Source organism: Chelonia mydas, chromosome 17 (assembly GCF_015237465.2).
Source record: "Chelonia mydas isolate rCheMyd1 chromosome 17, rCheMyd1.pri.v2, whole genome shotgun sequence".
NCBI lineage: Eukaryota > Metazoa > Chordata > Testudines > Cheloniidae > Chelonia > Chelonia mydas.
Window position 1 is genome coordinate 21,778,915 of NC_051257.2, and position 23,433 is coordinate 21,802,347.

Consider the following 23,433-nt stretch of genomic DNA (forward strand, 5'->3'; position numbering starts at 1 on the left):
CACTGCTGAGTGGCATAGTTTAACAGGCCTAAGTCCCCTTATAGACAGTGCTATGTTGATGGAAGAATTCTTCTGTTGACCTAGCTACCGCCTCGCAGGGAGGTGGGAGAATCCCTCCCATGCACTGTGCTGCTGTAGCTTTTTAAGTGTAGACAAGCCCTCACCTGGCAACTTTCTAGGGCATGTCTACACCACCACTTACGTTGGCAAAAATTATGTCGCTCAGAGGTGTGAAAAAAGCATACCCCTGGGCAACATAAGTTTCACCGGTATAAGCACTCATGTGCACAGCTCTATGTCGGTGGCATAGAGCAGCTATACAATCGATCTTGCACTGGCGCATCTGCATTGGCATAGCTATGCCTCTGTAAGTTCGCTAGTGTAGACATGGCCTAAGGAAGGAAGTCAAAGAGAGAAACGGAGCCTGAAAATAAAAGTTCACTATAGTTTGGCTGGTGGACTGTGGCTTGACCTGACTGGAATGTGCTTTAACCTTTATTTCTCTGTGCTAACCTCAGGACTTCTAATGCTGTTCCACATAACTAATAAATCCTATACTGTTTTGAAAATGCTGTTTGGGGTGTCACTGCAAATATTGGCTGGGGTGCATTTGTCCACTGCTCAGTGACTAGTCTCCACCCGGAGTCTGTCTCTGTTGGATGTGTTGAGCAGAGCTCACAGTGTGAAACGGGAGTGCCGGAGCCCAGTTGCTCAGTCTGTGAGGCTGAGTGGCCTACCCTGAAGAAAGAGTGAGACCCCTTGGGTATCTGGCCCACTAAAGGGGTTTCGGCAACAGACTTCAAAAACTGGAGTGTAGCACAGATCTTGTAGATCTGTGACATCCTTCACACCACCACTTGGGTGCTTATGCAGAATAAGAGCACAAGTGGTCACCCCCTGAATTTAATGGCAGGTGATTTTAGCAGAAATAGCTGCTGGATGTAACTGGCCTGTAGGACTCTTGCCTGAAGGAGGCCAGAGAGTCGGATACAGTTGCAGGATTTTAGAAGGGGCATTAGAGTTTAATGACTGATAGTAATGTTTGTAGTTACTTGTGTGAAGATGGGATAATCTCATGCTTCAGGGCATGAGTTGGTCACCACAGATATCAGCAAGGAGTTATTCCCCATCCACAGCATAACAAAAATAGCCAAGTGCATTCTGGCAGTGGCCACTGCTGGAAGCAGGACACCAGACTGCATGCAAGTAAGGTGTGAAAGCCCCCTGTAATAGTAGTGCCACAGAGAAGCCTGAAATCCTCCTGATCTATCAGAGCTCCATTGGTGAAATCTTCTCTGCTGATACTGTGCAAAGCTCTGAAATAGGTATCTATATTTGCACAGTAATGCCCTGCTGACTTCTTTGGATGACAGACTAAGGAGTCAAGGATTGGCTAATGTGAGTTCTTGGTTAGGCTGTGTCACAGTACACCTCTGAAAATAGCTGTCAAGGTTCCTTCCCCACTCTGAACTCTAGGGTACAGATGTGGGGACCTGCATGAAAACCTCCGAAGCTTACTTTTACCAGCTTAGGTTAAAATTTCCCCAAGGTACAAACTATTTTACCTTTTGTCCTTGGACTTTATCGCTGCCACCACCAAATGTCTAACAGGTATATAATTGGGAAAGAGCCCGTTTGGAAATGTCTTTCCCCCAAAAATCCTCCCAAACCTTACACCCCCTTTCCTGGGGAAGGTCTGATAAAAATCCTCCCCAATTTGCATAGGTGAACACAGACCCAAGCCCTTGGATCTTAAGAACAATGAAAAAGCATTCAAATTCTTAGAAGAAGAATTTTAGTAGAAGAAAAAGTAAAAGAATCCTCTCTGTAAAATCAGGATGGTAAATACCTTACAGGGTAATCAGATTCAAAACATAGAGAATCCCTCTAGGCAAAACCTTAAGTTACAAAAAGACACAAAAACTGGAATCTACATCCCATTCAGTACAGCTTATTTCCTCAGCCATTTAAAGAAATCAGAATCTAACGAATCTCTAGCTAGATTACTTACTAAGTCCTAAGACTCCATTCCTGTTCTGTCCCCGGCAAAAGCATCACACAGACAGAGAGAGCCTTTGTTTCTCCCCTCCTCTGGCTTTTGAGAGTATCTTGTCTCCTCATTGGTTATTTTGGTCAGGTGCCAGCGAGGTTATCCTAGATGCTTATCCCTTTACAGGTGAAAGGGTTTTTCCTCTGGCTAGGACGGATTTTAAAGGTGTTTACCCTTCCCTTTATATTTATGACACGACCCGCAAATCACAGATAGGGTGAAACGGTGGCTGTGATTTCTTCCTGGAACTCTAGGAAAAAACAGAGTTAATAAGACACATGCACCTCTAAATATACTACCAAGTATATAAAGACTAACAATATTTTCCACATCTCAAGGACGATTTTAACCAGTTGATTCTGGGAAACTTTCACGGGAGAGTGCATCAGCCACTTTGTTAGAAGCTCCTGAGATGTGTTGGATGTCGAAATCAAAATCTTGGAGAGCTGAACTCCACTGAATAAGTTTTTTGTTATTTCCCGTGGCGGTATGAAGCCACTGTAGCGCAGCATGGTCGGTTTGCAGGTGGAAATGCCGTCCCCAAACATATGGGCGTAGCTTTTCCAGAGCGTAGACAATGGCGTAACATTCTTTTTCACTGACTGACCATTTGCTTTCCCTCTCAGACAGCTTGTTGCTGAGAAACACTACAGGGTGGAATTCTTGATCCGGTCCTTCCTGCATTAAAACTGCTCCCACACCACGCCCGGACACATCTGTGGTTACTAGGAACGGTTTGTCAAAGTCTGGGGCTCTTAGTACAGGGTCAGACATGAGTGTCACTTTAAGCTAGTTAAAGGCCTTCTGATACTCTTCGGTCCACTGAATGGCATTTGGCTGTTTCTTTTTGGTTAGGGCTGTCAGTGGGGCGGCGATTTGGCTGTATTGTGGTACAAATCGTCTGTAATAACCAGCCAAGCCTAAGAAGGATTGAATCTGTTTCTTTGACTTCGGGACGGGCCACTTTTGGATAGCATCCACTTTGGCCTGTAGGGGGTTGATAGTTCCTTGACCCACCTGGTGTCCAAGGTAAGTCACTCTGTTTAGGCCTATTTGACACTTCTTAGCCTTATCAGTTAGTCCTGCCTCCCTTATGCGCTCAAAGACTTTTTGTAGATGTTCCAGGTGTTCTGTCCAGGAATCCGAAAATATGGCCACATCGTCAAGGTAGGCTACTGCATATTCTCCTAATCCCGCTAGGAGACCATCTACAAGTCTTTGGAAGGTGGCGGGTGCATTCCGCAGCCCGAAAGGGAGTACATTAAATTCATACAGCCCGACATGGGTGGTGAAGGCTGACCTTTCCTTGGCGGTTTCATCTAGCAGTACCTGCCAGTAACCCTTGGTTAAGACCAAGGTAGAGATGAACTGGGCCCGTCCCAGTTTCTCTAATAGTTCATCTTTGCGTGGCATTGCATAGTTGTCTGGGCGAGTTACAGCATTTAGCTTACGGTAGTCCATGCAAAAATGTATCTCCCCATCTGGTTTGGGAACTAGAACCACTGGAGATGCCCATGCACTTCCAGAGGGGCGGATTACACCCATCTGTAACATATCCTGGATCTCCCGTTCTATAGCAGTTTTAGCTTGAGGAGACACCCGGTAAGGCTGGACTCTAATTGGGCGAGCATTACCTGTGTCAATGGAGTGGTATGCCCGTTCAGTCAGTCCTGGGGTGGCTGAGAACGTCAGCGCGTAGCTAGTGCACAACTCCTGGATCTGCCGTCGCTGCATACGCCCAAGGGTCATGGAGAGGTTCACCTCTTCCACACCACCAGCACATTTCCCTTCATAGTAGACACCTTCAGGCCACTCAGCGTCATCTCCTCCCTGGGCTGTAAACTGACAAACCTTTAATTCTCTGGAATAAAAGGGCTTTAGAGAATTAATATGGTATACCTTAGGCTTTTGGTTGGAGGTGGGGAATGCTATGAGATAATTAACAGCTCCCATGCGCTCCTGGACCGCGAATGGCCTTTCCCATGACGCTTCCATTTTATGGGCCTGGAGCGCCTTTAAGACCATGACCTGGTCCCCTACTTTGAAGGAACGCTCTCTGGCATGTTTATCATACCAGGCTTTTTGTTCTTTTTGAGTATCCTGTAAGTTTTCTTTAGCAAGGGCTAGAGAGGTTCGGAGGGTGTTTTGTAGGTTGGTTACAAAGTCCAGAATGTTAGCTCCTGGAGAAGGTGTAAATCCCTCCCATTGCTGCTTCACCAACTGTAATGGCCCCTTAACCTCGCAGCCATATACAAGTTCAAATGGTGAAAACCCTAAACTAGGATGTGGTACAGCTCTCTAGGCAAAGAGCAACTGCTGCAACACTAAGCCCCAATCATTGGAGTGCTCATTTACGAATTTATGTATCATGGCCCCCAAAGTCCCATTAAATTTCTCCACCAGGCCATTTGTGTGATGATGGTAAGGGGTGGCAACCAAGTGATTCACCCCATGAGCTTCCCAAAGGCTTTCCATAGTTCCTGCCAGGAAATTAGTCCCTGCATCTGTGAGGATGTCGGAGGGCCAACCTACCCTGGCAAAAATGTCTGCTTGTGCCTGGCACACACTTTTAGCCCTGGTGTTGCTTAGAGCTATTGCTTCTGGCCATCGGGTGGCAAAATCCATGAAAGTCAGTATGTACTGCTTTCCTCTGGGTGTCTTTTTCGGAAAAGAACCCAGAATATCCACAGCTACTCGCTGAAATGGAACTTCAATGATGGGGAGTGGCTGAAGAGGAGCTTTGACCTGGTCTTGGGGTTTTCCCACTCTTTGGCATACCTCACAAGATCGGACATAGGTAGAAAAATCCTTGCCCATTCCCTCCCAGTGGAATGACCTCCCCAAACATTCTTTGGTCCTGTTCACCCCAGCACGGCCACTAGGATAATCGTGGGCTAAGCTCAAGAGCTTGGCCCGGTATTTAGTTGGAACTACCAGCTGTCTCTGAGGATGCCAGTCTTCCTGGTGTCCACCAGAAAGAGTTTCCTTGTATAAAAGTCCTCTTTCTACAACAAACCTGGATCAATTAGAAGAGCTGAGAGGCGGTGGGTTGCTCCGTGCCGCTGTCCAAGCTCTCTGGAGGCTTTCATCTGCTTCCTGTTTGGTCTGGAACTGTTCCCTTGATGCTGGAGACATCAGTTTCTCATTGGATTGTGGACCTAGGCTTGGTCCCTCTGGAAGCGATGTAGGGGATGGGGCTGTGTCCGTTGACTGTGAACCGCTCTCCGCTGGTGCACTCTGTTGGGGTTCAGGCTCCGGCTGAGCCTCTTGGGTAGGGTTATGGGCTGCTGCCGGTTCAGGTTCGGTGGGGCCCTCTGGTGTTGGGGTTGCAAGTACTGGGTTCAGTGCTGGCAATGGGTCTGGTGCTGGTTGTTCCGCCGGTTCCGTTCTGGGACTGGCTCTGTCTGGGTCTCTGGGACTGGATCCACTACTGCTGTTGCAGACGTTGTCCTGGGGTCCGGGTCCATCACCTCTGACCAGGTCCTGGTAGAAGTTTCCGGAACAGAGCTAGGCGTGACGGCTGGTTTAGCCTGGCTGCGGGTGACCATTCCCACCCTCTTGGCTAGCTTCCCTTTATATTTATGACAATAGCATGGAGGTATTTTTTGCCAGTAATTTGATGTGAGTTTTAAAAATCATTGTCCAGATGCTGAAATTCTACCGTATCAAAGGGGAGATTATGGGGTATTGTATCAATGACTCATGTGCAAGAGGAGGATTATAAACTCCAGAAAGTCCTAACAAAACTAGATATTTTGACGATACAGTGGTAGCTGAAGCTCCAGTCAGGAGCTGGGTAACGTGCATTGGGAGGAGTAGCTTAAACCGTTCATCCACAGAGATGGGTTTGGAAATAAGTGTATCTGCAGAGGTGGCCATGGTGCAGTGATGCAGTTTGCTTAGGTTAAATTCACCCCTGTGACCAGGGCCAGTTCAAGGCATGCGAGCCACCTAAAAAATCCTGCTTAAGCCCAACTTTGCACAGAGGTGATTGTCACCCACACTGCATGATGAAGATAGAACAGGAAATAAGATGTTCACCTGTATTAAAAAGGGACAAAGAAGAATATGAAAAGTATTCTAATGTCTGTTCTGCAAATCCATGGGTTGGCCTCGCCTTGGGAGCAGCCTTCAGTTTCGGGTCTCTCATCTCAAAAAAAGACTCAAGAAATACAGCAAAGATCGAGAGGGCACCCAGGAGGTAGGAGGGCTCCATCGGAGGAGGGTTGAAAAGGCCTACGACTATTTTTAGATCTGGAATTGTGAAAAGTGAGACCAGAGATGAGAAAGCATAGAAAGTCATGGGCGGATGGTATAGTAATGTCAATTTATTCCATCCCATAAAGAGGGGCACAGAGGGGCACTCAGTCAAATAGAGGCAAGAACTGTAAAACTGATAAAAGGAAATATTTTTTAAAATAACATATAATTAATTTGTCAAACTTGCTGCCAAAGGCTATACTTGAAACAAAGATCTCTGTAAGATTCAAGTTTCAGAGTAGCAGCCGTGTTAGTCTGATGTAGTGAGCTGTAGCTCACGAAAGCTTATGCTCAAATAAATTTGTTAGTCTCTAAGGTGCCACAAGTACTCCTTTTCTTTTTGTAAGATTCAAGGAAGGTGTTGAACACTCCCCCGCCCTTATTAATGGCAATCAGAATTTTGTGTGCCCTCCCTTGCCCCCTTCCATTCTTGTTGATGCTCTAGGGGCGATGTGAAGTGTGGGGGTGAGGTGGGAGGGTTCTGGGTGCGTTTCTTTTCCAGCATTTGTTTTGGCAGCTGCTACCTGGCCAGGGCTGTGACTTTTGACCAAGATACTGACTGATATGCATCAGGAAGAATAAAGCCATAGTAGAGGCCTGTGAACTTTGGGGATATGTGGTCAGGAGTCTCTGTGCCCCAGGCTTAGCGAGTAAACTTATCTCCAGCTGGGAGAAGGAAGAAGTTTCCCCTTGTGGTTTGAGCTGCATAGTTAGATGCCTAATAAGGCTTCTCTGCCTTTCTCTGAAGCAGGTGGGCCATTGTGAGACAGGATGTTGGATGGGGTGGCCTAGTGATCTGAGGCTGAGCCCCTACTGCAGTTCTTGAGTTCCTGGAGCATAGGACATCCTCAGCCTCTGCTGTTGGTTTTCTAGGGTATGCTTTCCTGGTTGTTGGTAATCCATGTGCATTGCCTTCACCCCGCCGCTGAAGGGAGTGCTAATTACAAAGGTTAGCACGGTACATCATGAGGACCCACACGAACGCTTCAGCTAGAGGGAGAGCAGATGTGCCAAGATAGGAGCAGCTCTTTTGAATTGCTGGAGGGGAAGAGGGAAAGACTGGCAACTCTCTTCAGTGAAGCTCTTTTGCAGCTGTCGCTGCCACTGTCATCTGAGCCCTGGATGTAATTACGGTGTGCGTGGGGAAAGACAACCTGCCCCTATTTTCCCAGGAAGCAGAGGAGGTCACAGTGTCTCAGCCCTCCCCTCAGCCAGCACTTGGTCCAAAGTTATTCCACTGATTTGAGAACAAGCTTTCCCCTCAGCCACCTGAACCTGACCAAGAGCATGTGGCAAAGGGCCCCTGGGGCCTGGCTGGAAATAGGTCAGTGTAAGTGGGGTAATAAGTTTCAGAGTAGCGGCCGTGTTAGTCTGTATCTGCAAAAAGAACAGGACTACTTGTGGCACCTTAGAGACTAACAAATTTATTAGAGCATAAGCTTTCGTGGGCTACAGCTCACTTCATCAGATGCATAGAATGGAACATATACTAAGATATATACATACAGATAAGTTGGAAGTTACCATACAAACTGTGAGAGGCTAATTAGTTAAGATGAGCTATTATCAGCAGGAGAAAAAAACTTTTGTAGTGATAATCAAGATGGCTCATTTAGACAGTTGACAAGAAGGTGTGAGGATACTTAACTTAAGGAAATAGATTCAATATGTGTAATGACCCAGCCACTCCCAGTCTCTATTCAAACCCAAGTTAATGGTATCTAGTTTGCATATTAATTCGGGCTCAGCAGTTTCTCGTTGGAGTCTGTTTCTGAAGCTTTTCTGTTGCAAAATTACCACCCTTAAATCTTTTACTGAGTGGCTAGAGAGGTTGAAGTGTTCTCCTAACGGTTTTTGAATTTTATGATTCCTGATGTCAGATTTGTGTCCATTTATCTTTTTGCGTAGAGACTGTCCGGTTTGGCCAATGTACATGGCAGAGGGGCATTGCTGGCACATGATGGCATAGATCACATTGGTAGATGTGAAGGTGAATGAGCCCCTGATGACGCGGCTAATGTGATTAGGTCCTATGATGGTCTCACTTGAATAAATATGTGGACAGAGTTGGCATCGGGCTTTGTTGCAAGGATAGGTTCCTGGGTTAGTGTTTTTGTTGTGTTCTGTGTGGTTGCTGGTGAGTATTTGCTTCAGGTTGTGGGGCTGTCTGTAAGCGAGGACTGGTCTGTCTCCCAAGATCTGTGAGAGTGAGGGATCATTTTTCAGGATAGGTTGTAAATCTTTGATGATGCGCTGGAGAGGTTTTAGTTGGGGGCTGAAGGTGACAGCTAGTGGCATTCTGTTATTTTCTTTGTTGGGCCTGTCCTGTAGTAGGTGACTTCTGGGTACTCTTCCGGCTCTGTCAATGTGTTTTTTCACTTCAGCAGGTGGGTATTGTAGTTGTAAGAATGCTTGATAGAGATCTTGTAGGTGTTTGTCTCTGTCTGAGGGATTGGAGCAAATGCAGTTGTATCGTAGAGCTTGGCTGTAGACAATGGATCGTGTGGTGTGTCCTGGATGGAAGCTGGAGGCATGTACGTAAGTATAGCGGTCAGTAGGTTTCTGGTATAGGGTGGTGTTTATGTGACCATCGCTTATTAGCACAGTAGTGTCCAGGAAATGGACTGCTCGTGTGGATTGGTCTAGGCTGAGGTTGATGGTGAGATGGAAATTGTTGAAATCATGGTAGAATTCCTCAAGGGCTTCTTTTCCATGGGTCCAGATGATGAAGATGTCATCAGGGTAGCGCAAGTAGAGTAGGGGTGTTAGAGGACAAGAGCTAAAGAAGCGTTGTTCTAAGTCAGCCATAAAAATGTCCATGGTGTCTGTGTATATAATGTCTTCTGCAGTTTCCACAGTATGCATCCGATGAAGTGAGCTGTAGCTCACGAAAGCTTATGCTCAAATAAATTGGTTAGTCTCTAAGGTGCCACAAGTACTCCTTTTCTTTTTGCGAATACAGATTAACACGGCTGTTACTCTGAAACCCATAAAAATGTTGGCATACTGTGGGGCCGCGCGGGTACCCATAGCAGTGCCGCTGACTTGAAGGTATATATTGTCCCCAAATGTGAAATAGTTGTGGGTGAGGACAAAGTCACAAAAGTCAGCCACCAGGTTTGCCGTGACATTATCGGGGATAGTGTTCCTGACGGCTTGTAGTCCATCTTTGTGTGGAATGTTTCTATAGAAGCCCTCTATACCGGGCTGATAATAGCTCATCTTAACTAATTAGCCTCTCACAGTTTGTATGGTAACTTCCAATTTATCTGTGTGTGTGTGTGTGTGTGTGTGTGTGTGTATTATATATATATATATAAAATCTTACTATATGTTCCATTCTATGCATCCGATGGAGTGGGCTGTAGCCTGCAAAAGCTTGTGCTCTAATAAATTTGTTAGCCTCTAAGGTGCCACAAGTATTCCTGTTCTTTTTGGGGTTATAAGGGCATTCCCTCCCCCTCCAAGTCACGGCTGTTCTAAATGAACCATGCAGGAATGTATGTCATGTATCCTGTTTTCTGTGGTGGAGATTTCACTCCTCATATTTAGTTCCTGCTCCTTTCTATTTTCTGTGCTGACTTTAATCTCTGCTTACTTTACTGACTCTCACATTCCCTTTTTTGAATATTCACACATTTTTCAGAGCATCGTCTTTGTCTTCATGCACAGTTCTTTTTCCTCTCCGTCGATGATCTGCTGTGTGTATATGTCGACCGTTCCACCTACTTGTCCATAGCTTCACTGGTTTGTGTGGTTGGCAGAATGAAACTGACTAGAACTTACTGATTCTGAATGATAGTTTGCATGGGCTAGTTCAGGACCAGTCGTAATGGACCTCAGCCTGGGCGGTCTAGAGGAGCAAGGCTGTTATTGGGAAAGTAGTTTTCCATAGTCTTGAAAGAAGGTGTCAGATTACATGTATGATCGCCAATGCTCAGGAAAACTTGGGCAACCTATATCTAATCCACACCCCTGGTAACATAACATCTCTGAAAGGGTTGCTGGTAGTGGGGATTGAACCCAGCACCTCTGGATCGAAAATCTTGGGCCTCTACTGCTTGAGTTAAAAGACCCACTTCTGTTAGCCAAGCCTATACCTTCTGTATGTGTCCCAGCTACCATGAGAGGGGGGAAGAGCAGCACACTGAGTGGGTGTGGGTTACACTCCCACCCCACCCCGGCTGGGGAAAAACAGCCTGCTCAAATCCCCCTACTGGCCACCACCAACAACATCATGCGCCTGCAGCAGTTAGTGGGGGCAGCAAGTATGGCATCTCGGACCTCTGAATCTAAAACCACGAGCATTTACTAAAAGATCCACCTCTGTCAGCTCACAGTTAGTAGCCTCTGTGCGTGGGCCAGCCACTCGAGGGAGACAGAGCACTGCACGAGGAAGTGTATTACCTGTCCAGCACCTGCTCTTTGAACAAAAAGATCCATAGTCACCAGTGAGTTTCCTTGAATTTTCTTCAGATCGCATCCTATACTGTGAAACGGAGCAGTGCAGGGCATCTGTGTGTGGAGGGAGCACAGCCAGTAACTTGGTTAGCAATAAGGGGTGGGTGGGTGGGTGGATGTAAGTTGCCACTACTGAGATTTAGACAAGTCGTCACACAGTGCACACACCTAGAGGGATTTGTGCTGTGTGTCAGGCTAATGCATTAGTATAAAATTGCATTATGTGTATAGCACCATTCCAAACATTGCTAATAGTCTGACAAAACAGCAAACCCCCAGAGATTCACGCCTCCACGCTGCAGTATCTGTAATATGTGACACCATCATGTCCCCAAGGCTCTCATACTAACCGTCCCCTGCTGGGTGCATTTCGGACATTGCCTCTACCTAGGCTTTCTACTTGCTTTGTAGACTTTTCTGAGGGGGAGGAGGTGATTTAAAAAATTATTAATGGGGCAAATGAAAATGAACCTCCCTCTGAAATCTAGTGGTGCTGCTAGAATAACTCTTGGATTCTCCTCTTTGGATGTATGGACTCAGGCCCAGGGCATTGGTGTGCTGTGACCTCTCATGTTGTTCAGGCACTTTTTGTACCTCCAGCAGTGCCTCACCATTATCATTTGTCAAAAGTATCCCAGGAGTAGGGGTGCCTGACGCTGCCCAGTTCTTTCTCTTTCATTGCCCCTGTTACACACCACGGTGGCCTGACAGATTCTGCGGACTCTCCCACAGCCTTTCCAGAGCTGATGTATTTTTATTTTATGATTTGCCCTTGTTTTTGCCGTTTGACCTTTAGATCTCCTCTTGACCCTCCGTCATACAGTTTGCCTGCCCAGCTGTATGATTAATTCTATTAGCATTGTGAATGGGGGAGAGATACTTTTTTGCTTTTCCTTGAGAAACTCTCTTGGCCTCAGTAAACTAGCATATTGCCATTTAATTGTAATGGGTTATTTTCTGTTGTGGTTTTGGTTCCTGGTTTGACTCTCGCATAAGAGATTTTAAGCACCCTCCATGCAGAGAAGTGATATGGATTTTAATTTCTAAACTTTTTTCCCTTTCACAGTGTTTTCTAACTTATTTCCTCACATTTTCAAATGCCTTCTCCTTGAAGTTTCCTTTCATCATATAAGCCATATTCGGGTTACCGCCATGAGCTATGAATGCTTATACAACCCCACTGTGTATCCTTTCCAGGCCTTTAGAATCCTTTGCTATGTACCCTGCCATCAGTGGTTTGAGCTCCTTCACAATAGTATTTGCATTGTTGATGTGATCTCATGAGAAATCCCTTAGCCAGCCGTTCATCTGATGCACTGGCCACTCCTTTGAGCTCCTGGAAATGAAAGAGTGGGTGAGGAATAAATCAGCAGCCCACATCTGAGCAGGCTGGGATATGAATTCAGATTTTCTCTCTGATGTACTCTGTGGGGCTCCCCGAAGGGGACTAAATCGTAACATCTGAGTTAAGGTGTCACGGAATCCCCGGGCGATGCTCTGGAACTGCTCCCCATGAAGCCAGGCAGGACTCTGGGGAAGTCTCCTTTCTGTGAGCAGCCTGTCTGCAGGACACACAGCTCACACGGCTTCCACCTTCCTGGGCCAGACCTCGGAGCATTCAGCATCCTCTGCCCCTCCGTGCGCTTCCCACCGCGAGTCCACCCAGGTGGGCTCCTGGGGAAGCCAGAGGGTCCTGCCCCCAGCTTCGCAGTCAGACGTGACTCTCAGCCAGCCAGTAAAACAGAGGTTTATTAGACGACAGGAACACGGTCTAAACCAGAGCTTGTAGGTGCAGAGAACAGGACCCCTCAGCTGGGTCCATTTTGGGGGGCAATGAGCCAGACAACCACGTCTGCACTTCACTCCTCGTCCCCAGCCAGCCCTCAACTGAAACTATCTCCAGCCCCTCCTCCTCTGGGCTTTGTCCCTTTCCCGGGCCAGGAGGCCTTTGTTCTCCAGCCCTTTAGCTCTCACCTTGCAGGGGGGAAGGGCTCAGGACATCAGTTGCCAGGAAACAGGGTGTTGGCCGTTCTCTGTGTCCAGACCCCTGCACACACCTGTTCTCTAGGGCTCTGCAATGATCATACACTCTTATCCCACCACCTAGATACTTAAGAACTGCCATGGGGAAACTGAGGCACCCCCACAATATTCAGAGGAAACATTAAGAACAGTCTCGCTTCGTCACATAAGGATTCTGTGAGCCTGGCTTTGATTTTTGTGTTGGGGAGTGCACGGGAGAAAGAACCACCTGTGGAAACAGGCTGTCTCATCTGTTTGTGTTCATATCCCATTGGCAGGGACATTCCCATCAGTGCTCCAATTATTGGGGGGAAAGTAGGGGCCCCTGAATGTCAAGTGAAATGCTTTAAACGGTAATGAGCAGTAATGGGGCCATGCGACAGAAGTGAGGTGGCCCCTAGCAGTAGAAAGGGGCCCAGTCCCGCAACTCCTAGCTGTAATTTGAGCACTGTTTCCCATACATCCCTCCCAAACTCATTTGGGCATAAAGATGACAAATCTTTCTTTAGGTCATCATTGTGGAAAGTCTATCATCAGCACCCCAGAGGGAGAGCAGAGTGCAGTTCAGAAGGCCGAGATGCACTTTACCTTCCTGCCTGTCTTATGGTCTTCACCAGGCTCCAGACACACCTGCATGCTGCCGGAGAGCTGCAGGGAAGCACTCATGCCAAGTAGCCTATCAGTGTATTGGGTAGAGTCTCAGTTCTGTACCTTCTCCTACATGACTGTGCTGACTCTGCATTGAGTGGAGAAATGCAGTGCTGGCAGATATCTCACTCTGGCACATGCTGGTCTGATATCAGACCAGGGCTGGTGGCAATATGCAGGGCCAGATTAACTCTCCTGTGGACCTGGGGCGATTAGATTTTGTGGGGACCCTGAATACAAGTCTTTTTCCTAATTTAAAACAAATGGTCACAATTATGGCATTGAGGCATTAACATTATACTAAACTTGCCTTTTAATTAACATAAAGCCCTTCTGTGGTTACACTTCAGTCTTAAAATATGTAGAATATAGTTAAGTTAATTCAAAATAGCCACCTACTTACCTTAGAACAGCTGTTATATTAGTTTCTTTCTAGGAGGGAGTTTGGGTGCAGGAGGGGGCTCCAAGCTGGGACAGAGTGTTGGGGTGCAGGAGAGGGTGAGGGGTATGGTCTCTGGGAGGGAGTTTGGTGCAGGGGGTTGGGGTGCAGGAGGGGGTGCAGGGTCTGGGAGGGAGTTTGGGTGTAGGAGGGGATTCTGACCTGGGGCAGGGGGTTGGGGTGTAGGAGGGGGTGCGAAGTGCAGGCGCAGCGAAGTGCCGGTGGTGAAGAAGGACTCAGGCAGGCTGCCTGCATGCCATGGCCCCACACCACTCCCGGAACTGGCCAGCTGCTGGCATGTCTCTACACGCCCCTGCGGGGAGGGGGACTGTCTCTGTGCTCCGCCCACGCCTGCAAGCGCTGCCCCCATAGCTCCCATTGGCTGGTTCTTACCTGGGGGGGGGGGGGGGGGGGGGGGGCTTCTCAGAAGCGGCCACGTGTCCCTCAGCTCCTAGGCAGAGGCATAGCCAGGCAGCTCTGCTCACAGGCCCCACCTGCCAGCACTGGCCCCACAGCACCCATTGGCCACAGTTCCCAGCCAATGGGAGCTGCGGAGTGGGTGCTTGGGCACTGGGGCCCCCCAGCAGTTTGCGAAGCTGCCTCCCCCTCACCCCCCCACCAGGGGCCACAGAAATGTGCCCGCTGCCTGAGCCCTGTTGCACCAGGGCCCCCTTAGCCCGGGGCCCCTAAAGCCCCTGTGTTAATCCAGCTCTGGCAATATGTGGCGTGGCCTTTGCAACAACCCAGCTGCTGCTCTGAGGGGCATCTCGTGACTGACACTGGTTTCTGCTCGGTTCCTATCCCAGTCAGTACAAGTTTCCCTGCCCTCTTCTCCTGAATTGTTGTGTGCATTAGAGAAAGCTACAGACCTACCTGTCAGCTCTGCTTTTCACTTGCGTGAAATCTTTTTGTTTTGAAAAATTAGATTAAAGATAATCATCCCACATAATTTAGGTTTAAAAAGTGGGGGGAAATGTATATTCACCCTACACCAATTGGAATCTGCATGTTGTGGGCATGCTGGAGATTTTTGTTGTTGTTCAGAATTATTTAGGCAAGTTCCCTTTTTGTGCCTTTCACTTACATTTTTTTGTTAAGGTGCTTAAAGACTTGAGCATGGGAACCCATAAGTAAGGCTGCAGTCTGTCACAGAAGTCACAGATTCCATTACTTTCTGGGACCTCCAAGACTTCTGCAGCGGCCGGTGCGGCTGGCTCTGGGGCCGCCTGAGCAACTCGGGTGGCCCCTGGGCCAGCCATACCGACCGCTGCTGGGGCAGTCTCAGGCCACCGCACCCCCCAGTCCTCCCCAGCAGCAGCAGGAGTTTGGGTGTGGGAGGGGGATCCAGGCTGAGGCAGGGGGTTGGGGTGTGGGATGGGGTGAGGGCTCTAGGTGGGACTTACCTTGGGGGGGGGCTTCCTAGAAGCAGCCATGTGTCCCTCGACTCCGAGGCGGAGTCACAGCCAGGCAGCTCTGTGCACAGCTCCCACCTGCAGGGACCGCCCCTGCAGCTCCCATTGGCCACGGTTCCCAGCCAATGGGAGTTGCGGAGAGGGCACTCAGGATGGGGGAAGTGTGCGGAGCCTCCTGGCCCCGCCTCTCCCTATGAGCCGAGGGACACGTGGTCACTTCCAGGGAGCCGCACAGAGCTGGGTAGGGAGCCTGCCAGCCCGCCAACCTTCCCCCCCGCCACTCCCCCAGCAGCAGCGGGGTCCCGGGCTGTGCGTCAGCCTCCCCATCCAGGAACAGCAGGGGATCTGGGCCACCCCCTCCCAGAGCATACGTGGCTTCCCCGGGCGGCCCCCTGCCCCAAAGCACACAAGTTTTAGTCAAGGGTATATAGTACAAGTCATGGACAGGTCACGGCCGTGACTTTTACTAAAAACACCCATGACTAAAACGCAGCCTTACCCATAAGATAAACGTGTCAACAATGTTGTGATCCTAGTTAGTTGCTGTGCTGCATGCCATGGCCTCTTGAACTTTCACAGCAACAGCAGGGCCAGAACTTGGATCTTCTTAGTCCAAAAGCATAGAACCAATTAAGCTAAAGAAGAATCTATTAGCTGTGTGGGACATATGGTACAAAGTTGAGAAGTTCTCATACTATCCAGTAGAGGGCAGTGATACACATACAGTAGAACTAGAGACATTTATATTAATATTATGTAGACTACATAGGGTAAGTCTGCACTTCAAGCTGAAGGAGTCATTCCCAGTGTGAGCACTGAGCTAGTGTGCTAAAAGAAGAATGTAGCTATGGCGACGCAAACAGCGGGAGGGGCTAGCCGCCTCGAGTACACACCTAGCATGCTGGACGGGTACTCAGGGAGCTAGTCCCTGCCCGCCGCTCGCACCACAGCACTTACGCTCAATTTTTAGTGTGCTAGCTCGGTCAGAGCTAACTCTGAAACATCACCTTGCAGCTTGAAGTGCTGCTGTCCCCAGAGACGTTAGTTACGAAGCCAAGGAGGGCATTAAGGCCGGAGGACTAGCTGTTGCTACTTCATGTTCAAACTGGGAGACCAGAAACCACCAAGGCTGATGTCCTTCATACTCTGGTTTTAAGTTTCGTCTACTGAATGGATTTCCCATATTTTTATATCCTATCTGCAGCCGTCAGTGGTGGGGGATTCTCCCATTCTGTGGCTGTCATCATGCAGGCTGCAGTGAGAAGGAACTTTAAAAGTGGAGACCTGTATGAATTTACCTCTAAAACCCATGATCACCTCATAACGTAACAGGTTGTCTTCTGTACTTCCTGTGCACATGCTTGGACCAATTCCCAGCAGATTTTTGATGACAAAAGCACTCTGTGGGGTGCTTACTCTAAAACAGTAACCTACATAAAGTAAAGCAAAGCAACTGAATGCATCACAGTGTGCCTGGGGTTATGTGAAATTTCAAATGGCTAAGGAATCTGAGTGGTTTTCAGCTACAGTATACACAAGTTTTAGATCTAGAGTGAAATGGGTGGGATGCTTTACTGCAGTGGTTCTCAACCAGGCGTACTTATACCCCTGGGGGTATGCAGAGGTCTTACTGGGGTACATCAACACATCTAGATATTTGCCTAATTTTACAACAGGCTACATAAAAAGCACTAGTGACAATGACTTGTTTATACTGCTCTATCTACTCTACACTGAAATGTAAATACAATATTTATATTCCAATCGATTTAGTTCATAATTATATGGTCAAAATGAGAAAGTAAGCAATTTGTCAGTAACAGTGCTATCACATTCTTGTATTTTTATGTCTGATTTTGTAAGCAAGTATTTTTTAAGTGAGGTGAAACTTGGGGTACACAAGAAAAATCAGACTCCTGAAAGGGGTAGAGTAACCTGGAAAGGTTCAGAGCCACTGCTTTACTGGTTGGAAATCACTCATCTAAGAAGCTTCAGAGAGAAGTGTGTGGCTAAAACTGCTTATACTTTTTAAGCCAAAATTGCCAACTGCCAGCTGGTGCTGGTGCCTGCTTAGCTTTATGCGGTCCCCCCACCCCCCGGACTATGTGTCCTTATTCATCGTCCATCAAGTAAACCGTTCATCTTGGTCCCTCTCATGATCAACAAGGCTCAGATGGCAGGCACAGACACTGCCACACTCTTGGCAGGTCCAGTCAGGGGTGACTTCTTTGTCATTGCTGTATCCCCTTTGTCCCTGGCTTGTTGGATGCAGATTTTGTTGCCCGGAGTGGTGACATATATGCATTTTTAGGCTGCAGGGAGAGGCAATCTAAACTATGGGTGCTGTGCAATGATTTTGCAGAGCTGCCTTTTGCAATCAAGCTGGGTATTTGTGCCAGCAAAAGTGGAAGAAAAATTACTGCCTTTGGTGGTAGTGTGCTACTGCAACCCAATTATCTCAGGTAGTCGTAATGAGTATTTAATTCTCATTTAAAAAAAAAAAAAGGAGTACGTGTGGCACCTTAGAGACTAACAAATTTATTTGAGCATGAGCTTTCGTGAGCTACAGCTCACTTCATATCCAATGAAGTGAGCTGTAGCTCACGAAAGCTTATGCTCAAATAAATTTGTTAGTCTCTAAAGGTGCCACAAGTACTCCTTTTCTTTTTGCGAATACAGACTAACACGGCTGCTACTCTGAAACCTGTAATTCTCATTTAGTGTTCCTGCCAAAATGTGTACTTCAAAGGACAGATCCAAGTAAAGCCACATACTCATGGGCTGGTTGCAGACTGCAGAGGAGTATGGAATCCTCTGTTGCTGTCCTGCCTGGATTATGGAATGAGTTAAAACTAGGGGCTCTACTCCTCGAACTAAGGTTCTGTCTATATTAGAAGTACAACATTAGTTTTGTAGCCAAGTTGTGACCTGCTAGTCAAACATGATTGAGTTGTCTACATGCAGGGTGCTTACTTCTCAGCCCAATTGTGTGCGGCTCACTACCCATCCCACTTGCAGAACCATGTCAACACCAGTTCATTGTGGGAAGAACTGGACAGCTGTCCCATTATGGCTATGACTGACTTCACTGCCAAAAGAGGCGTGTGTTTCGAGGGAGATAACTAATGGGAGTTGGCTATCTTGCTGTAAAATCCAAGTGGAGACAAGGTATAGGAAGTTTTTTCCTTGATGAGGCGAGGTCAGCTCTAGATGGGTCATAGTGTTAACTCACGGTCTGACCAAATTCTCCTTATCTAAAACCACTCCCTGCTAATGTTCTGTGCTGAGTGCTTCAGGTGGATTCCTGAAGGTCTGTAGGAACCTGTCAACATTTACTTACTAGGAACAGAAGACATTTCATTTGATGGGACATGCTTCACCTTGAGCAACCATAATTCTTGTGTTTGAGCTGATGTTGAATGAGGGATGGGGGCCAAGAGAGAGGAAGATGTAGTTCTGGTATCTCTTCCAGAGCAACCGTCCCTTTAATTTTCCAGTTCATTTGCTGTGGGAGAGGAGAGGGCATTGTGCACTGTCTCAAGCAACTTTGCAAGCCTCTTCTGTGCCTTTTAGGGTGAAAAAGAGCTGTGAAGTACACTTCCAATATCCAGTTGCTGTTGAGCTGTTCTGTTTTGACACCCAGACTGAGTTGCCCTCTAACTGAACTGGAGGGATACAAAGGAGAGTTATATGCCCTGATTCTAGGGAACACAGCGCTCTTAGAGGTGTCGTCTTTCAAATGAGATGTAAAATTGAGAACCTGAACGCCTGAAGATCTCAGAACTGGGGGGATGAGGGACTACATGCTAAGTTGGGTGATTGCATTCTGCCTCCCTGGATTCTCTCTGCAGTGTGAGTGGGATATGGGATTCTTCACTGCCTTATTATTAACCATGCCACTTTCTCTGGTGCGTCTCACGAGCAGCAGGGAGTTTCGTGGCAGGGAGGAAGGTAGTGGCATACTTCTTTTCCAGATGGGGTTACTGAGGACCACTGAGCTGAGTGATTTCCCATGGTCACACAGTAAGTGGCAGAGCTGGGAACAGAACTAAGATGTCACGATTCTCAGCCCAGACTCAGAACCACAAGGGCTGTATTTTTCTTTCAACAAGACCATCCTTCCTTTTACTTCCTTCCTATTCCTGCACCTTCTTTTTCACCATAAGCAGCAACTGCGGGTGCAGAATGACTGCTCTGTTTCTTCTCCATCCATCCACCTTCCCCAAAGCAGTGGCAGCATGTCAGTGGTGGGTTATATTTTCTCCCATCTACTTTCGGGCTATTTTTAGGGCATTTAAGGAAGCACAATAATAATCCTTTGTCCTTCTCTAATGCCTCCCAGCTGAGGATTTCAAAGTACTGTCTGAACACTAATTAAATCGCTCAGCCCCCCCCCCCCCCCCCCAACCCTCGGCAGGTAAATATTTTCTCTATTTCTTTACTGCATTTTCTCTCCTCTGTTTGTTGCTCCACAAGACTGCTCCTGTGAGGGACGCACCTTCCCGTCAGAAATGTTGGGCGAGGACTGTGCAGCCACTCAGCAGCAAACTGTGTTGAAAGCATTTAGGACTCTAGTAGCCAGCCCAATTGCCTCTTTGTTCCTGTGAAGATTGCTCCTGGGCTGAAGAGACCTTTGATTGTTGGCCCTCCCAACGAGAGGACATCCAGGCCACCTGCAAAAACCTAAGTGTGGGTTCCAGCATGTTCCGAGAATGCTCAGCCAGGGCATTGAGACCGGAGTGACTGTGTGGATCAGCCTCCTAAGGGCTGCCCAGCCCCCTCATCGTGCTGCTCCTCGCACTTTCTCCTCCCAGCACGTATGTTTTTTGGCTTAGAAGACTCAGCAATGAACACTCTTAGAAGGGAAGGTCTCGGTGGTATTTTATTTTATAGAACCCCGTGTAGTTTTCCTGGAAAGACACTGCTAACCCTTGCAAGCCCCTGTCTGGGCAAGTGAGTATGTGGTAACGAGAGAGCATCTGTGCAGAGGGAGACCAAATCCATCCCACTTTTTGGAGAGCCCTGCCTCCACTTCCTGAGTCTGATTGTCAGTAGCCCCGGTCCCCTCGCCACACACACATACCCGCTCACGCCCTCTCTCCCTCACCACTGGCTCTCTGAATAGCAGCTCCATCCTCCTGGCTTGGGGAGAGGAGCTCTTTTGTTATTCAAATCACACACTCCAGCGTGTGGCTGAGTGCAGCAGGCAGGCTCCAGCTACCCAATTCTTTTTCTCCTCCTTCCGATATCGATATCGGATGATCCACAGCGAGCAAGCAGCCAGATAATTTCTGTTTTCCTTGCCGAAGGGGCTGTGCCATCCCTGGGTGGTTTGGAGTGTGTGGGAGTTGGTGCTTTGTTGCTCCTCACCTCGGCTTTGCTTCCAGAGGAAGCTTCCAGCTCCATTCTGCCTCTTTCCTGGACACTCCTCAGCCTGCAAGCTGGCCCTGCTTTCAGACCTTCCTCTCTGCATGCTTTCTCTGCCCCAGCATTGCTGATTTGCAAGGTTGCCAGTATGGGCTTTTCAGAACCGAATTAACCAGCTGAGCCTCTGAGCATTCAGAGAAAGCGGGGGGGGGGGGGGGTGGGTTGAGGGGAAGCACAGCTCTGTATTCTTCTTGGATATTGTGATCTTCAAGCTTCAGGATTTCTGAGCGGGCTCTCTCCTCGAGGGGAGGGAGCCAGGAGCAGCCCTTGGCCATGGAGGTGGGCAAGATGGTAAGTGAACAGCTGCTCTTAATGCATGTTTTCCAGTTCCAGCATCCCTTTAGCCTGGCCTTGGTTTGCCCGCTGAGCTCATTTTAATCCCCTTTCTCCACTTGGATCTGTCGGAGCACCTGCATCTCGAAGTGCTTTTCTCTTTAAGTCCAGTTTATTTTGTTGTCATCACTCCTCACTCTGTCCATTTAGCCCCTCTTGTGTGTGCTTGTGTTTGGGCAAACTCAGAAGACTGATATTGTGAGAGTGCAAGGGAAGGATGGGGTGGAGGGGGGGGCAGTGCTGTGAAGGGAGATCTCAGGATTTTGCCTACAAGTTACCCAAATACATCTCAGCCTCCAGTTCCATAGGTACTTAGTTTCTCAGGACCACATTCTGGGAGGCTTTAATCAAGCAAAACTCTTTTCCAGTGGAGTCAGTGGGAGTTCTGCTAGATTAAAGACCCCAGAATTTGGCTCCCACTGTTTTAATATGTGGGGAAAACAACATACCCTTTTTTTTTTTTTTTTTTTTTTTGAAGGGGCAATTGTTACAATACAAGCCTTGTGCTCTCTGCAGTTGGGAGTTATTTTGGGATTGATCCTCAGACAGAGTCTTATTATTGTGCTTGAGTTTCTGCCCCTCTGCTTGATTCAAGAGGAGTGTTGGGAATTGGGATTCACTCACATCCACCCATCTGAACTTGTTTTTCCCTGTTGCTCTGTCTTCTAGTTTAACACCATTCAGGTTGTGCCTTAGGGACTTGAGTCTCCATGTATGGTACTGCTGTGAGTTCTTTATGCACATTTGGGCAAGGTTCAAACACATTCTGTGCTTTGCAGAGAGATCTTTGTGTAGAACAGAAGAGGGGAGCTGCTCCATGATGCCTGCCTTTTGTTCAGAGCAAAGGCAAGTGCTGGATGTATATGTACTTTCCGCTCGAAAATAGCTTTGTGGGGTAATTACTAGGTGGTACATTTGGTTAATACACTAACCTTTCATAGTGCAAATAATAAATAATAATGATAATCTTTGCAAAGCAGGCTTTCATTTGCAGAGCGATGTGGTGGCTATTAACTGGAATAGAAGGGGCCACCGTGGGTCAGGACACCAGTGCATTGGCAGAGCTGAGTGGGGGGAGGGAGCAAGCCAGCACAATTCATGTGTGCAGCCCTAATAACTCTTCTTGATCTGTCTCCCTTTCAAGATCATAAAAATCCAAACAGAGAGCTCTGAAAAGGCATTGGGCACTTCTGGGGATCGGACCCATGCCTCTCACAGTCACCCAGCACGAGCCTTCCACAGAGTTATTGGCACCTATCAGCTGCCAGGCATTAGGTTGAATAGTTCTTGGTACCTTTAATTAGACAAATGTATGCAATATGAATGCTCCTCTCATTTTTTCACATCTGCCTGCTGTAGTGAGGGATTCCTTTTTTTTTTTTAAGAAGACCTGCCTCTCGGTTGCTTGTCAGGAGAAAGTTTGGGGGAAGGAGTTTGACAAAAACTCCAGTTGCTACACTCACAGTCTGACTGTCCGTGTACTGGATTAGATGTCAGGTTTTTTCACATCTGGGACCTTGCATTATTCTGTTTGGATTCAAATTTAGGACCTGCTTAATTCACAAGCCTGCTGCTCATCCACATGAATGAAGCATATTCTCTAGAAAGGCAAAGTCTGTAGTTACTTAGTTGAAATTTAACTAATGTGTGGCAAAATTGGAGCGTAAGGTACTGCCAGATCACCATGCACGGTTCGATTTTTACCTTCCTCTTGGAAAGGTATTTTCAGGCAGCATCCTGCAGAATATGCACTTGGTGAGAAAATATGACTGGCTACCCCAAAGGGCAAGTTTCATCATGAGTGGAAAGTTCTGTAAGGACTGAAATATCCGTTCCTTTCTCAGCAAAATTTTCCTTTGATCATAGACTCATAGGGTTAGAAGGGACTACAAGGGTCATCTAGTCTAACTCCTGCCAAGATACAGGATTTGTTGTGATGCCAAATTGCTGCTGAAATTTTCCTCTAGAGATCAGATTCTTGGGTACAGAGTTTGAGGAATCTCCACTCCAGCCTTTTTCAGTAATGCACACCCTAAAGCTAGGGGACAGAGCCAGAACAACTCTGGCTCCTGTTGTGTCCTATAAATACTAAGAATGCCCAAACGCTTATTTTTGCAGCACACTCCAGCTGCTTGGTGTGATCGAATATTGAGAGTATTCTGGAGGCTGTGGGAGACTTGTCGTTACACGCTATGCATAGAAAATGCAGGGGACCAGTGACCTTCTGTCCTGCAAGCACAGAGATTAAGCAAAGAAGTGTTCAGTGAAAGGTTATTGTTGCGTGAAATCCCCACATAAAATACAAAACCCTGCTAACACAGAGAAGGCTTCTGGGCATGCTTCTAAACTGACTCTGCAACATGGGCCACCAGCTTAACTGA

At 47.6% G+C, this 23,433-nt stretch overlaps 1 protein-coding gene across 6 annotated transcripts in view; it reads left to right on the plus strand.

Annotated features, from left to right (window-relative positions):
• HIP1 (huntingtin interacting protein 1) overlaps positions 1-23,433 on the plus strand; it is a 163,375-nt gene that overhangs the window by 61,486 nt on the left and 78,456 nt on the right. The window contains exon 1 of one of the 6 annotated variants that reach the window (XM_043531271.1): positions 20,360-21,010. The exons of 4 other annotated variants lie outside the window; for them this stretch is intronic. In XM_043531271.1, coding sequence (XP_043387206.1) covers positions 20,993-21,010 — 18 coding nt within the window. In that variant the 5' untranslated portion in view covers positions 20,360-20,992. Of the gene's footprint in view, positions 1-20,359; positions 21,011-23,433 lie in introns of those variants that run through there. One more of the 6 variants, XM_037880884.2, reaches the window with a different exon arrangement.